General features: G+C 47.1%; 2 protein-coding genes and 1 long non-coding RNA gene across 3 annotated transcripts in view; 1 reads left to right on the forward strand and 2 right to left on the reverse strand.

The window, feature by feature from the left end:
- The window catches only part of LOC118696589 (uncharacterized), a 146,633-nt gene that overhangs the window by 106,761 nt on the left and 24,414 nt on the right, over positions 1–15,458 (forward strand). The window lies entirely within an intron of this gene.
- Positions 39–4,827, reverse strand: LOC118696582 (keratin, type I cytoskeletal 19-like). Its single transcript, XM_036398789.1, has 8 exons — positions 4,336–4,827; positions 3,388–3,470; positions 2,713–2,869; positions 2,159–2,320; positions 1,571–1,696; positions 1,182–1,408; positions 599–717; positions 39–64 (listed from the first exon to the last, which is right to left on the reverse strand). Exons 1-8 carry the CDS (start codon positions 4,825–4,827, stop codon positions 39–41), a joined length of 1,392 nt encoding a protein of 463 aa, XP_036254682.1.
- Positions 9,696–14,336, reverse strand: LOC118696578 (keratin, type I cytoskeletal 19-like). The gene is made up of 8 exons (XM_036398785.2): positions 13,767–14,336; positions 12,750–12,832; positions 12,244–12,400; positions 11,893–12,054; positions 11,332–11,457; positions 11,001–11,227; positions 10,555–10,700; positions 9,696–9,782 (listed from the first exon to the last, which is right to left on the reverse strand). The coding sequence occupies exons 1-8, from the start codon at positions 14,334–14,336 to the stop codon at positions 9,757–9,759; spliced, it is 1,497 nt and encodes a 498-aa protein (XP_036254678.1). The 3' UTR covers positions 9,696–9,756.

The following is a 15,458-nucleotide window of genomic DNA, read 5'->3' on the forward strand; positions in this document are numbered from 1 at the left end:
TCTCTGGGTTTCCCTGTCACCTTCCAGTCCGTTTCTCCTTAATCACAAATTCTCCTGCAGGTCACTGGAGAGAAAACACAGCAGTGTTATTGGATTGGAACACAAGTAAAATCCTTCACATAACAGATACCAGATCCTGGTGGTGCCCTTGTTTCTGGAACGTACTGCTAAGCTGCTGCAGCTGGCAGCATCCCAGGAAGCTCCAGAAATTCCCTAAATAATTTGCTTTAATGGGAATTTTCACTTGTAAAATTATAGGTTTACTCTTCTTTTCACTCTTTCCAGACTCTTTTGCTAAGCTTTAGCTGTTGTCTTCTTCACTTCTTCCAAATTTTCCCATCATGCTTTATCTCCCTGGCCTTCTCTTCTGCATTCTACTGCTCCTTTTTGTCTCCTCTTTGCTTCCTCTATCCCATGTTCAGCCCAAGCTCTCTAAACCCATTTCTCAGTGACACCACCACTGTATCAGATCCCCCCTGTAGCACAGTGACTCTGAGAGGATGCCAATGACACATCCTAGGAATGTGCTGTCTCCTGGCCTCAGTGCATGAGGAAATGAACAAAGCCAGTTTTCCTTTTGGGAAAATGCAGCCCTTACCTTGTATGTCTCCAGTCTTGCAGGGTGGGACCTGGGCCTGGCAGTGGGCAGCTGAAGTTGTTGTGTAGGTGTGGCTCGTCCTAATGACCCCTCCACCAGTTCCCATTCCTCCTCCGTGACTAGTGGGGTAAATTTGGTGAGAGAAATAGGGAATTTTAGAACTTTACATGTCACTGCTGACTGACTTCCTAACGCAAAGTCTCAAACTATGGCCTTTATAGGCATACCGGTATTTTACATTACATTTTCTTTCACTTTCAGAGTTGCTTTACGTTTGTGCTCCCCCTTGGCATGGACAGTTCTCACCCATTTCACTATAAAAAAGGGACGGTCACCAATGCTGACATAATGCCAGGGGTGACAGTGTTGTCACCAGCAGTTAACAGATTTGGTGTTCTACTTTGCAGATCCCAAGGACTGACATTTAGTTCTGATTGGAATGTTCATCACAAGGAAGGTATTAATGAGGCAACTTTTTAATCTCAGAGAAAGCCTGGACTGAAGATCAGGCTGTATTCCCAATCTGTAATGCAGATCCCTGACATTTTCATTTATTCTCTAGTGGATCTGGAGAGGTACTTACATGAGGTCCTGCTGTCCTCCTTCCAACAAGCACCGGTAGGTCTGGATCTCCTGCTCCAGGCGGCACTTGACGTCCAGTAAGGTCTTGTACTCTTGGTTCTGGCACTCTATTTCTGCTCTTATTTCAGCCAACTGCTGCTCCACACACGTGATCTGGTTCTGTAGCTCACTGAGGAGAGAGTTGTACTGGCACTCCGTTTCAGCCAGAGATGATTCCAAGTTATTTCTCTGATAAGATAAGCAAAAAAACAACAATCATTTTAGTGTAACCCTCCAGTCAAAAAAATGAATAAGCCATTCTCCACCATTGTGCTGGTTGGTGGGTCTGGCTGCTCATGCTGAGAAACCCAGCAGTGACCAGTTGGAGCTGTGAGTCAGCTCATCACCCACCTGGCTGAGCTGAGCCTGGAGATCGATTTCCAGGGTTTGCAGTTGGCGTCTCAGTTCAGTCACTTGGTTGTTGCACGTCTCCACCTCCTGACCACTCGTAATAACCTCCCGATTCACCTCCTCAATCTGAAATCACCAACCCAGGATAAAGAGCTTTAGGCATATCTGAGTAAGCTGGATTTGCTTTTACAGGAACAGAACACAGAGAGTGTTCAGCAAAAGGACACAGGAAGCAGGGCAGGTTCTCTGTGCACAGGGTGTTCCCTACAGCTCCACTGCTTGTTCTTTTTACAAATCCCATTAACCTCGTGGCTATTAAATCCCTTTAATCCAAATGTGGAATATCTCTGCTCCAACAACAGACCACAAGGCCTTGTGGCAAATGCTGCTGTTCCAGATGGGACATAACAAACTGGTCAGACAGGCCTGTGGCTCCTGTGGAGCACAGGGTATAATGAGTGCTGCTCTTGGGCTTCACTGGGAAGGAAGAACTGCTTATTGTCTCCATGTCTGGTCTCTGAAAGGCTCCTGGGCCTGGAGCTGTGTGTGTCAGTCTGGTTTGCAGCACAAGTTTGGTTTGTTGCTTACCTTGCACTCATACCAATCCTCGACTTCCTTGCGGTTGCGCGCTATCAGTGTCTCATACTGGCATCTCAAATCCTCCAGGATTTGCCTGAGATCTGGTCCCGGGCAGGCATTGACCTCCACACTCACATCTCCAGTTGATTGTTTCCTCAGGCAACTCATCTCCTGGAAATAAATCCCAGATCAGATCATACTGGTTTTTGGAAGGCAGCACAGAAGAGCAAAGCTCAGTGGCCAAGAACTGCCCTCCCTGTGAGACCTTCCTCCCTGCTGTGGCTGTGAAAGGCACTGGAGGATGGTGTAAGTGTTTTCCCAAGGAATCTGTTGGCTAATGTGTTTCTTCATCAACTGGAATAAGCAGCTCTGTGGTGCTCCCAGTCTGAGCACAGCCCCAGGAGCAGCACTGCCCCTGCCAGAGCTCCCTTCCCTTCTGAAGCAGAGTGCTCTGAGCCCCAGAAGGTTTGGTGGGAAAGCTGTGGCCTGAAAGTGGATAATTTAAATTAAAAAAAAAAAAAGCTTTCTGCCAGGGCCGTGATGCAGGGCTGGGCAGGACCTACCTCCTCATGGTTCTTCTTCAGGCAGCAGAGCTCCTCCCGCAGCGACTCCAGCTGTGCCTCCAGGTCAGACCTGCACAGCGTCAGCTGGTCCAGCACCTGGCGCAGCCCGTTGATGTCGGCCTCCACGCTCTGGCGCAGCGCCAGCTCCGTCTCATACCTGGGTTGTGACATAAAGCACAGATTCAGGATGGGGATATCCCACGTGGCTTCTGTTTGTGCCAGGATCTCCTTCCCCAGCTCCATGCTTTCACCTGCATTTTGCTGGATTTCTGCATGCCTTGGATTTCTGCACCACTTCATGTCTCTTACATGAAAGCTTTTCTTCCTCATGGTTTTTTTTTTTCCCTGCTCCTGCTCACTGTATATTTGGTGTCACTTACTCAGCTGCATTTCTGCTTTGTTGATCCCATCTGTGCTGGTCTGGGGTGAAAAGGAGCCACTCCCTGAGCTGCCTGTCCCCAGCCTCACCACAAATGCCGCCGTTGCTAAATGTTTTACCCAAGAACACTAATTAAGGGAGGGCTGGTGACCAGGAGCAAAATGCCTTTCATCATCCTGCCCTACCGAAGTGGCGTGGGGAGACGTGTCTGGAGCCTCTGTAATTAGTGCTGTGAGCCTCCCAGGGAGGTGGAAAGGAGCAGGGGGGAGGCAGCAGGTTCATAGAGGGGCACTCACTTCACACGGAAGTCATCAGCAGCCATCCTGCTGTTATCAATGTCCAGGATGATCTTGTTGTTATCAATGGTTGCGCAGACAATCTGGAAAACAGCAAACCATGAGAGATGTCTCCTCTCTCCTGTTTTACTCTATAGGTTTTTCTGCCTTGCAATTAGGTAGGAACTCTTCACATTTCCCTTTTTCTGTTACCTTCTTACATAAGTAACCTTGTCCCTTAAGCATAGAAGTTGAAGGAGGTGGCTTTGCCTCCTTTACTCGCAGAAGAAAGGAGATCAACCACATAGAGCTGGGAATTAAAGAGTTGTGGGATGGGACTTCCCAGTTTCAAGATCTGAAGGCAAGTTCCAAAGATTCTTCACAAAATAAACCTAAAGAACCTTCCTTAAGATTGTAAATCTCAACTGACATTCAAGCTGGCATGTTCTGGGCTTCAGACTTATGGACCTTCAGGGAACATGAACGGAAGGTGTCTTTAAGCCTTAGGATCAGCCATAACTTTCATTGTGGACTTATTAATAATATCAGGCTGTTTGTGTCACTGTGACAATCAGTTTCAATTCTCAGCTTTTCTCACCTAGAGATTTATAACATTTCATTTGATAAAGCATCCAGAGTGTATGTTTTTGATTATCCCATAGTTTGCTCTGCTCTTCCTGTGGGGCAGACACCACTACATTTCCTCAGAGTACATTTGTAATATTACATTTACAATTATATAGTCACATACAATGTACCAAAGCATCCTTTTCCTCTTTCAGAGCATTCTCCCACCCATACCACCTTGCAGCACCCACACTCAGCAATGCCATAGGGGAATTTGCCAAAATTTCTGTTTGCAAAGACATTCATAAGCACCAGAGTTCCCTCCAACAACTGCAGTAAGTTCTAAACACAAACTCAGGAATAAGCTTTCAAAAGGGGAGGAACAACCCGAGGAGGGATTACCTGGTTCTGAAGATCTTCAATCTCTTTGTAGTAGCAGCTGTAGTCGCGGGGCTCGCAGGAGAGGCCCTGTGTTGCATACCACTCTCTGATCCTGCACTCCAGCTCAGCATTCTCCTTCTCCAAGCACTTCACCTTGTCCAGATAGGAAGCCAGGCGATCATTGAGGTTTTGCATGGTGACTTTCTCATCGCAGGATGAAAGCAAGCAGTCGCCACCAAGACCCCCAACAACCACACCACCTCCGAGGCCAAAGCCGAGGCCATTGCCATAGCAGTTGCCACCTCCATAGCTCCCACCAGCCAAGCTCCCAACACTCAGTCCCCCTCCATAATTCACTCCGCCGCAGTAGCTCCTTCCAGAAAAACCTCTGCCACTGCCTATGCCAAAGGAAGAAATCCGTGCTCCACCACCACCACCACCAATGATGCAGCTGCCACCGCTGCTCCTGCCTTTGCTAGACACAGTAATGGTCTCCTTAATGTTGCAACTCATGGCGACAGCGGTGGGAAATGCAAGCAGAAGCCCAAAGCAAGATGCACAGCTTGATACGAAATCAGACTGCGAGCTGGCCCTGGCCGCCCATCCCTATTTATACCTTCCACAGTGGGTGTCACCTCTGCTTCTTCTTCCCATAAGGCTGGCTACTCCAGCCATTGGTGCCAAGAATAATTTCTCAAAGGGAAGTTTCCTTTCAAGAAGCCTGGTAGACAAGGAAGATACTTTACATGTCTCTTGCTAATTTCAAAAATACATTAGCAATAATGTTTTATGAATCATCAGCTTTTTGTTTATGATGCAAACTTACAGCGTTAAGCCAGGAAAAACACTGTCCTAAATTACACACCAGGAAGAAATCATTAAAGGTTATTGCATCAAAGAGGTCTTTATCTCTCATTAATTTATTTTATTTTGAGTTGAATAAGCAGTTTTCATGCAAGGTGCTGAGGTTGGAATATGTAAGATGAAAAAGAAAGAAGAAATACTAAGTTTGCTTTTCGAGTGATGTATGAAGAATGATGTAAGAACTATGGAAAGATCAGAGACATAGAGATTAACCTTTAAATCTCTCCACTGCCAAGATGACAAATCTGTAACACTCTGCTGTGAGACAAGTGAGACCAAGGAGGGATCTCGTAATGGGCACGGATGAAAGGTTCTTCATACATGATTGTGGCTCTCCAGTAATCCACAAAGGATTTGTTTCATTATGTAGAGTGTGTAAAGGAAGGTAAAAGTGCTTTAACTATTTCCTGTTGTTCAGTGAAAGATAATTTCTGCACTTCTCCTCATTATGGATTGTAATTGTTGCTGGGAAAGGGTGGGTTTGAAACACTGGATGGGAGTGGAAATATCCTGTGGCCAATTTCTCTGTCAATACATGCTGAATTTTAATCAGAGCTTTGGGATTGCTGTCCTGGGACATATAAAGACAGAATTGCTGATAGAACTGCAGAGCAGTCACTGCCCTGTGCAGTTCTACCTGGGCTGGAGAAGCTGGATTTGGTACAAACTAGAGGCTCTCTATCAGTAATATTTCCAAATCTTAATTAAGCAAAGAAAATAAAAAGTAAGAATCCTTTCACACTCTTGTAATCAAAATTCAGGCTAAGCCTCTTTTCATGAGATGTTTTGCGGAAGTTCCAGAGCACTGGTCTTCTCCCTAGGGAGCCCCTTTCCAGTGGCCATGGAGCAAGGGACAGGCATTCCATGGCTTTCTGAACCCAACTCTTCCTTGTAAGAAATTCTCCAAATCTCCTTCACCAGGGAAAAGTGAGTTCAAACTCTTGCTGAAATCCTTACTCAGTGTCAGGATTGTAGATTGGAATAGCTATTGTTATGGCAGGTAAACGATCTCTTTACTTAAGGACTGACTTTCCCCAGTATTCATGGATTTACCCATCACTTTATTGCTCTTATTCTTATTTCTGTTAAAAAGATGTCTCTCCTTTTCTTTGCCTCCTTGGATGTTCCTTACCCATGCCATGAAAGGCAGAAGCATTCCAGTGATCTCTCCAGCATGCTGGGGACAGGTGTGGAGAGGCTTCCCAAAGTGATTTACTCCAAGCTGGCCGAGCTGCAGCTGGACCCAACACAGTGCCTGCATGTCAGCCTGCCCTGCCTGACACACTGGGCCTCCCTCTGGCCCAAAACACACAGAAATAAAGCTCAGAATAGGTAAAAGCTCAAATAAAGTTATTGTGTATAGGAAAGAATCACCAGATTTCATTCCTAGGACTGGAGAAGATAATTGGGAGTCAGGGTGTGGTGGCAGGAGCAAACCGAAACTGCTGAAAGCTGCGTCGCTGGAAGCTTCGCCTGCTCTGCGGATGATTCCTCAGGAATTTCCCAACAGCTGCGTGCAGCCAGCATCTCCTGAGTGAGCACACATTCCTTCCCCAGCCCCGCAGTTATCACCTGGACACATCAGTGTAGCTCAGGCAGAAACACGGGATGACTTGTGCTCCGTGGGAGGGGAGGGTGTCTGCAGGCTGGGGACGCTCCTGCTCCTCCGAGACACTCGGTCACCTCTGCCCCTCACAGCTCTGTGTGCCTGCAGCAACCCCCTGTGCCCAGAGCCTCTCCTGCACACACTTCCCTCTGTCTTGTTATTTTTCCTGTTTGTCTCCAGGAAATGAGGGCACTAGATAAACCAAGACAAAACTAAGTAATTGTTCTGAGACCTTAAAAAATTAAATTAAGCTTTCCCTCATGTTTTCATTCAGTTATTTGAACTCATGAGCTTCCTGGGTCTGTCTCATCAGCACAAAGAAATAGGAAAATCTTATGGAAATGTAGCTTCCAACGTTTGCAGCTCCATAATTTGCAGCTCTTTAATAAATGAAGTGTTTCCAGGGTGTTTTGTGCTGGGGAACTGTTAATCACAACCTGCCTCTCCTGAGCCTCCTTCCAGACTCACCCCAACTTGTAGGTCCACAAACAACATCAGAGCGTCCCAGGAACTGAGGCTGTACCCCCCAGGGGCTTTCCAGAGGCATATTCATAATTTCTGGATCATTAGAGTCTCTTTCTGGCCGTGTCATTATTTCTCTTTCACCTCTCAGGAATTCAGGACAGCTCCTTTATGAAAGTGCATGCTTTGGACCTGCTGGATGTGGTGGAAAGGGTGGGAAGGTCTTTGATATGAGCCCAAGGAATCTGGAGGAGCAGCTAGATGTCAGTAGCAGTTCGCAAGAGGAGGAACCAGGCCACAGCTGGTGGGAATCAGCTGGGGCTGCCAGGAGAGACTTGGAAGCTTTTACATACCACAGGTAGCCAGGAGTTTCCAGAAGACTGGAAACTGGAAGAGTCTCAATGCAGTGTCTTTATTTGTAGAAACAAGAGTGTGAGGACTCAGATTGGGAAGGATTGAGGCCAAAAAGTGCAGCAGTGGGTTATGTCACTGTCTGTCTTTGCACTGAACAAGGCAGGAGGGGACAATGGGAATGGAAAGGGAAAGATTTGCTTTTCAACTTCTCAGCCAGAGCTCTGACAACAACCGGGATATCCACTGGAGTCCAACACAAGGAAATTTGCCATTATAGGCACAATTGTATCTCTTTTGATCTCTTGTGGAGCACTGGCCATACATGTCTACTGAAAGAATTCTGCATCAAGTCTGGGACTTCATGCAGGGCTGGAACTGAACTTTAAATAATGCTTAATTTATTTTGGTTTAAAAACTTCCACCTTTGGCCACTCCTCTGAGTCATTGCAGGTGTTCCAGCGCTGCATTATCTTGTCTTGCCCATGGATACTATCAGTGTCTGGTAGATGAAATAAAGAATATCACTGAAACATCTCTCTGTGGCCTCTCACAACAGGAGAAGGGCACCTTTCACCTGCTCCCTGAGACATTAGTGGTTGAACTTCTTCAGGCACTTGCTCCCATGTTAAGTCTATTTCTGTTTCATCAGAGAAATTGGTGTCTTTATGAAAGAACTGGCAGTAGAAAAGTGTGCCACACTATACTGTATGTCCAGTCCTGAAGTGGTTTTGTCTTTGTACCTGTTCTCCTCCTGTCCTGAGTCTGGCTGTTCCAAAACTCCAGCCTTTGATGGAAAAGGAATAACCAGGAGTTTTGCTTTACTGGGTCATCTCACAGGTGAATGTGACTCTGTAACAGCCACACCACTACCAAAACCACCACTGCTTGGCTTTCTGGACCAACAATTTAATCCTCAAAACACCCTTGTAACACTTTGAACTGCCAGTTCTCCAAACCCAGAGTGACTCTGCCAGCTCACTGTGGCCCACGGCTGCTCTGGCAGGTCAGGGCCAGGACAAAACCAGCTCAGCACCAGCTGTTGGTCAAGGCCAGGGAGGGACTGACCTGCCTGGTCTGTGACAGTTGGGTGGCTCTGGGTGTCCAAAGGCCCTACCTGGCTTTTTTCTCAATTCTGTTCTCTGATAAGCTGCACTTTTTCAGTTCCCACCCTGCCCTCTGCAGCTTCCCAGACAAGGTGTGTTTAACACAGAGATGATCTTTCAAACACTCTTGATGTTCAGGTTGAAACTCTTGGCAATCAGAGAATGACCAGTAAATGACTCAGTCACTATGTGAAAAGAGAGGAGATAAACCCTTTGCCTGCAGTCTTTTCCCAGTGTGAAGATTCCCATAGAATGAAAGGGATAGGTTTGAACATAAGCCATGTCAGCAGAAATTGAATCAGTTGTGGAGACCAAGATTTCATCCTCAACAGTCCCCAGGCTGGGAGATGGAGCATGAGAGTGCTCAGCCCAGATCTGTCAGCACTAGACTGGGACCAAGGCAAACTGTCTCTGGATGTTCCATCACTGACTTTCAAAATTCTTCTAAAACTGTGTTTCAGCCCAATGCTGTGTGGGAAGGACACAGGCCTCTGCCTGACATGCCTGTCTATGGGGGTCAGGGCAGATGTCACACAGGAATGGGCAACATCTGCCTCAAGCTGTGACAACAGGGAGGACAAGCTGGACAAGACCTGCCAGGTCAGCAAGGCCACTCTCTCCTGCTGGCAAGGCAGCTTTGTTCCCAGTGCAGGATGATCCTGACCAGTTTAGGTGCCCCTTGCTCATGGATCAGCAGCTGGTGTTCAAAAGGAACTCAGTTTCAGACACAGGTTCTTGATTGCATTAGGCAGAAGCAAAGTTTTATTAGAGACATTTTTCAGCAGCAGGTACATAAGTGATCATAGCCCTGGCTGACTACAGCAATAGTCTTGGTGCTGGGCCACACACAGCAATACAGACTGAAAAGCAAATAGCAAAATAAAGCAGAATGTGGCTCAATGCTCTGCTCATCCCTCTGACACATTGCTTAGCATGACTGAGCAACAGACAAGCACGCTCCGTGCTCTTTGCAGACACATGCACTAAATATTCTCTCTCTTCATCTGTAGCTCTGCTTCAGGCTTCTCTTGTTGGATATTCTTGTTTCTCTGCTTAATCACAAATCCTTCGGCAAGGCACTGGAGAGATCAAAGGAAACATTACTGTGTTTATAGCAAAAATAGATTCTTTCCCACACTGTCATTCTCTACACGTGATCATTTCACAAGCCAATTCAATTAGAATTTCAGATAAATACTGCCCCTTCCTGGGAAGATCTGATGGCTCCTGCCAGCCTGGCAGATGGATCTGTCACTGGCTGCAGCAGAGGCTGCATCAAAATGCCAAAAAGTGGAAGCTGCAGACACTGCTCGAGCAGTGATCTGGATGAGGGAATGGCACTGGGGGTCCGTGCTAGAGCAATGCTCCTGCTCACGTCATTCTCCTGGCCCATCTGTCACTATATTTCCTTCTTTCCTTTTCAGTTTGGCTGGAAGTTTTGCTTTGAATAAGGGCTAGTAGTTATCTGCCAGTATTCCCATGATTCCTGCCCTTTTTTTTTGCCCACATGATTTGTGAGTACCTTTCTTTCTCCTCCTCCTTCCTTTATCCCACGTTTCACGTCAGTCCTTTCTCCAAGTTCTCCATGGCTTGCCTGCCTGCTGGCTCTGTCCCTCTCCCTTCTATCCCTCTTCCCTCTGGCAATTCTCATGCATCCCAGCAGAGTCCCAGCTCCCAAAAGCTCTCCACTCAGCCACTCCTCTGTGGCTCCTGTCCCGTATTCCCCAGGGGCCCCACAATAAAACTTTCAAGTAGCACCTGTAAGCTACATGGGAAAGATCTTTCTTCCAGCCCATCAGTGTTGGATAGAGCAGAGAAGACTGGAAAGGTTTAGAGTGGAACAGTTCTTACCTTGGATCTCCGCAGCTGCACAGGATGGGATCTGGGCAGACGAAGTGTAAGTGTGGCTTGTCCTAATGATGCCTCCTCCTCCTATCCCACTGCTTCTTGCAACTCCTCCTCCTAGACTTGAAGACTGACCAATTCCTCCTTGCTGACTGAGGAGACAGGAAAATAACATTTTAGTGACAAAAATAATAGATAAGCTAGAGTTACAGATTATCAGCGCCCCTGCTGCTCTCAGTCTGCTTCCATTTTCAGCAGAAAAATGTTGCAATTCTCTTTGTGGCACCAACAGCACAGGAGAGGAAGCAGTTCACCACCATGACACCAGGCAGGCCAAATAGGTCAGTAAGGGAGAATGAGCTCAGCAGGTCCTTCACTTTGCTCTTATGTAGAAATAACCAGGACACAGGAATTTTATTGTATTTTTTTTGGTGTGTCTCGGGCCCACTTACATAAGGTCCTGCTGGCCGCCCTCCAGCAGGCAGCGGTACGTGTGGATCTCCTGCTCCAGGCGGCACTTGACGTCCAGCAGGATCTTGTACTCTTGGTTCTGGCACTCCATCTCTGCCCGCAGGTCAGCCAGCTGCTGCTCCACGCAGGTGATCTGGCTCTGCAGCTCAGCAAGGTGGTTGTTGTAGCGACACTCTGTCTCCGCCAGCGAGGACTCCAGATTGTCCCTCTGAGGAGTGACATGGGACATAAGACAAATACAGGCAGGAGAAACACTGCATTTAGCTATGACTTCTGTGAGATGGATGAGGTTTGCACCAGCTCATCACCCACCTGGCTGAGCTGAGCCTGGAGATCGATTTCCAGGGCTTGCAATTGGCGTCTCAGTTCAGTCACTTGGTTGTTGCACGTCTCCACCTCCTGACCACTCGTAATAACCTCCCGATTCACCTCCTCAATCTGAAATCACCAATCCAGGATAAAGAGCTTCAGGCAACATGCAGTAAAAGTTGGATCAAGTATTAAGGAAAGAGCAAAGAAGTTAGCAAAGACATGAAATGAGAAAGGTTTGGGTGAAAACTCTCCTGCTAATGGTAGTGTAAACCCGGCTGGTCATTCTTCTTGTTCTTCTAATAATGCTGCTTCCAGCTCTTCTCACCACTTACTGCTTTGTAGAGAATTCATACCTCAAGTCCCACCAACATGCAGTGCTTCCTTCAGCCCATGACAAGGACACAGGGTGGCAGTGCCTCCCTTATGTCACTTGGTCAGTGTCAACAAATACTAAATGTTCTTACAGTCTTTTGTGTGGCTTTTACATGCAACAAATCCCTGTGGGATGATTGCTTGGGAGTTAGCCATGGAAAGTCAGAGCTGTGGGAATTATTTACTCACCTTGCACTCGTACCAATCCTCAACTTCTTTGCGGTTGCGTTCAATCAGCGTCTCATACTGGCACCTCATCTCCTCCAGGATCTTCCTCAGGTCTGGGCCAGGGCAGGCATTGACCTCCACGCTCACATCTCCAGTTGATTGCTTCCTCAGACAGCACATTTCCTGCAAACATCATCCAGATCAAGTCAGGTTTAAAACAAAAGAAAGAACTGAGGGAGCCAAGTTCAGAGCCCTGCAGAGCCCCTCTCTGATGGACCTTCACAGCTCCCGGGTCACACAATGGTCTCCATCACCCCGGGGTGATGGATCCCACAGGAGGGAATGCTTTGCACAGGAGAGGGCGGGACCTACCTCCTCATGGTTCTTCTTCAGGCAGCAGAGCTCCTCCCGCAGCGACTCCAGCTGTGCCTCCAGGTCAGACCTGCACAGCGTCAGCTGGTCCAGCACCTGGCGCAGCCCGTTGATGTCGGCCTCCACGCTCTGGCGCAGCGCCAGCTCCGTCTCGTACCTGCGAGGGAGGAGGCAAGAAAGAAAGAGCACTCAGTGTCTGACACCACCTGCATTTCTGAGCTCTGACAGGAAAAACCAAGACTTTCCCCTCTGAAAGACAGCACATGCTGGAACAGCAGCTTGGCTGAACCCTCACTGCTCCCAGTCTGCAGATCCCTTCTGCTTCCTTTAATCTCCACTCTAAACCGGCTTGGCATCCCAAACTCCTCCTCCTCCTGGAACTGCCTCTAATTAGACAATGGATGAGAGAATTCTTCTGCACAGCCTTCAGCCTGTCCTGGGTCACAGGAGAGCACCTCAGAGCCCTGAGGGTGGTGACAGAGGAGGGGACAGCCCCAGGTACTCACTTCACTCGGAAGTCATCGGCTGTCATCCTGCTGTTATCGATGTTCAGAATGATCTTGTTGTTGTCTATGGTTGCACAGACAATCTGGAAAAAGAACATTGGTTCCTGATCTCAGCTCCATGTCCTTGGGCTCAAGGCACCCATTGCCTGGAGCAACCACACACCCTCTTTCTCCCCCTCTTTTTTTAAAATCCTGGATATTATGGATGGGGACCTGAGGAGTGCAGCACTCACAGGGATATTCAGGGAAGGGCAGTGAAATCATTAAAATTATAAAATTCATGGTTCAGGTGCAGAGAGTCCAGAAGGTGTAATTAATGTCCAGCACCTGCTACAATCCACCTCAGCCAATTAAATCTAAATCTTATGAGATTTAAAGTTTTATTTCAAGAATTAATGATGAGCCTATCTTCTTCAGTCTCTTTCCTGGATTCTTTTCTCTTTACTCTTTGTCCCTTGACATCTTAAATCTTTGCCAAACACTTTGCAAAGATTTTGAATTTTAAATTGCCCATTCTAAATGTGTTATGGCCGTGTTCTCTTTTTTCTTAGTTTTAATTAGATGTCCTATATTTCCCACTTCTACATGAAAGAGTAAACTAATTAGGAAAAGGAAATAAAGTTTAACTGAAATTCTGCAATACTATGACAATAACATAAATTCAGGCAAATTAATGTGATCCATTATTTATTTATCTTTTAGTTCTCTTCTTCCCATATATCTATTTCACCACCTTGGCACAAACTAAATTCAAAAAGACTACTGAGCCCATCCAGATGCATTCCATGAAGTAACATTTTCCCCTTCAATATGTCTGATGAACAACAGCAACAGAGACAGCCCAAACTCTCCAGTTTTATCTCTGAGCTCTGGACTTTCCACAGGCAGAAGTTGTAACAGCTGTTTGCAAAAGACATTTTACAGCAATGATTTTGTTACTCCTGATAATGGACCGAGTTATGAACCAGCACCAGAGAGAGCCTTGCAAGGGAGAAAGCAGCTGGGAGGGGATGTTACCTGGTTCTGAAGATCTTCTATTTCTTTATAATAGCAGCTGTAGTCTCGTGGCTCACAAAAAGGGCCCTGCTTGGCATACCACTCCCTGATCCTGCACTCCAGGTCAGCATTCTCTTGTTCCAGGCACCTCACCTTGTCCAGGTAAGAAGCCAGGCGATCATTCAGATTTTGCATGGTGACCTTCTCGTCACCAGAAAGAAGAATGCCATCACCAGCAAAACCACCTCCACCAAGACCCATCCCCATGCCACCTCCCATGCCACTGCCAAAGCGAGCACTGCCACCACTGAACCCCATGCCTGGGCATCCTCCGAGGACAGCGGCTCCTAAGCCACCGCCATAGTTTCCACCGACCAAGCTGCCGGTGCTCAGTCCTCCTCCATAATTCACACCACCGCAGTAGCTTCTCCCAGAAAAGCCTCGGCCACCGCCTATCCCGCAGGTGGTGTATCTTCCAGAGGAGACCGAGGAGATGCGCGCTGCGCCACCACCGCCACCACCGATCACACAGCTGCCACCGCTGGTCCTGCCCCTGAGAGAGCCAGTTGTCTGCTTAATACTACAGCTCATGGCGAGGCCCAGCTGCAGCGCCAACCCACAGCCCAAAGCAAGATGCAGAGCGTGATACTGAGTCTGACTGCAGGCTGGCGGCTGCTGCAGGTCTCCATTTATACCTTCCAAAGGGGGTGTCACCTGTGGGGTGTTTCTTCTTCCCACGGGGCTGGCTAGTCTGGCTGTTTATGCCAAGATTAAATAGCCCATAGGCAGTTTCCCTCTAGAAATCCCAGTTCACAAGGAAGATACTTTACATGTCAGCAGCTTATTCCAAAAAGTAAAATAGTGTTTTATGAGTCATCAGCTTTTTGTATGATGCAAACTTTGCAACAAGTCAAAGAAAAAGTTGCCCTAGATTATGTACAAAGAAGAACCATTGGTATTTATAACATCAAAGTGCCTTTTATCTTTTATTAATTTGTATTTATTCTTAGTCCAATAACCATTTTTATATCACATGCTATGGTAGAGCTTGTGAAACAAAAAATGGAAAACTCATAGAATTTCTCATTTCTGAAAAGTGTGAACAGTTGTGACTGTAGTAGAGAACAGACCATGAACACTGTGGTGTGGATGTTGGTCACCTGGCACAGCTCTAATACCTGCTCTATTGTGAGGTTTCCAAAATCACTGAGGTAAATCCCCCATGGATTTAGTTCCCTATTTATGGCTTAAATGCCTTTAGTTATGCAAACACAAGAAGTCAAGTTGCTCGCACTGTGAAGCTCAGACCTGCTCAGTGTCCCTGTGCATGAGTGACACACGGGTTGATGTCAACTGCATGAAGGACCTTGCTGAAGTTATTTTTCAACTGCTTTAATTGCTGTCCATGCTTTCTCCGTTTGTGGTGACGATAGATAAAGACAGAGATGACAGGAAAGGGAGTATCCACGGGTGATATATCCAGATCCCTGGATACGAAGATTGCCATGATGAAGATTTTGCTGCACACCAAATAAGAAGGAGAAAAGCTTTCTGCATTTCTTATGGAGTTTTTCTGAGCAGTAGCAGGTATCAGCACAGCCTGGCTGATCAGAGGAGCACAACCTCCCAACCAGGCAGGCAATAGCCAAGGGAGAATTCAGAGAACTGGCTCCACCAGTGCCAGTGTCCTTCTCCAGCCGCCACTGTAATGAG

This window comes from Molothrus ater, chromosome 27 (genome assembly GCF_012460135.2).
Source record: "Molothrus ater isolate BHLD 08-10-18 breed brown headed cowbird chromosome 27, BPBGC_Mater_1.1, whole genome shotgun sequence".
Taxonomy (NCBI): domain Eukaryota; kingdom Metazoa; phylum Chordata; class Aves; order Passeriformes; family Icteridae; genus Molothrus; species Molothrus ater.

Coding starts and splice junctions, on each gene's coding strand:
- LOC118696582 (XM_036398789.1), bottom strand. CDS start 4,827: ATGAGTTGCAACATTAAGGAGACCATTACTGTGTCTAGCAAAGGCAGG. Junction 3,471..4,335: donor TTGAAGATCTTCAGAACCAG/GTAATCCCTCCT, acceptor GCTGTTTTCCAG/ATTGTCTGCGCAACCATTGA. Junction 1,409..1,570: donor TCCAGGCTCAGCTCAGCCAG/GTGGGTGATGAG, acceptor TTATCTTATCAG/AGAAATAACTTGGAATCATC.
- LOC118696578 (XM_036398785.2), bottom strand. CDS start 14,336: ATGAGCTGTAGTATTAAGCAGACAACTGGCTCTCTCAGGGGCAGGACC. Junction 12,401..12,749: donor GCCGATGACTTCCGAGTGAA/GTGAGTACCTGG, acceptor CCTCCCTCGCAG/GTACGAGACGGAGCTGGCGC. Junction 12,055..12,243: donor TGAAGAAGAACCATGAGGAG/GTAGGTCCCGCC, acceptor TGATGTTTGCAG/GAAATGTGCTGTCTGAGGAA.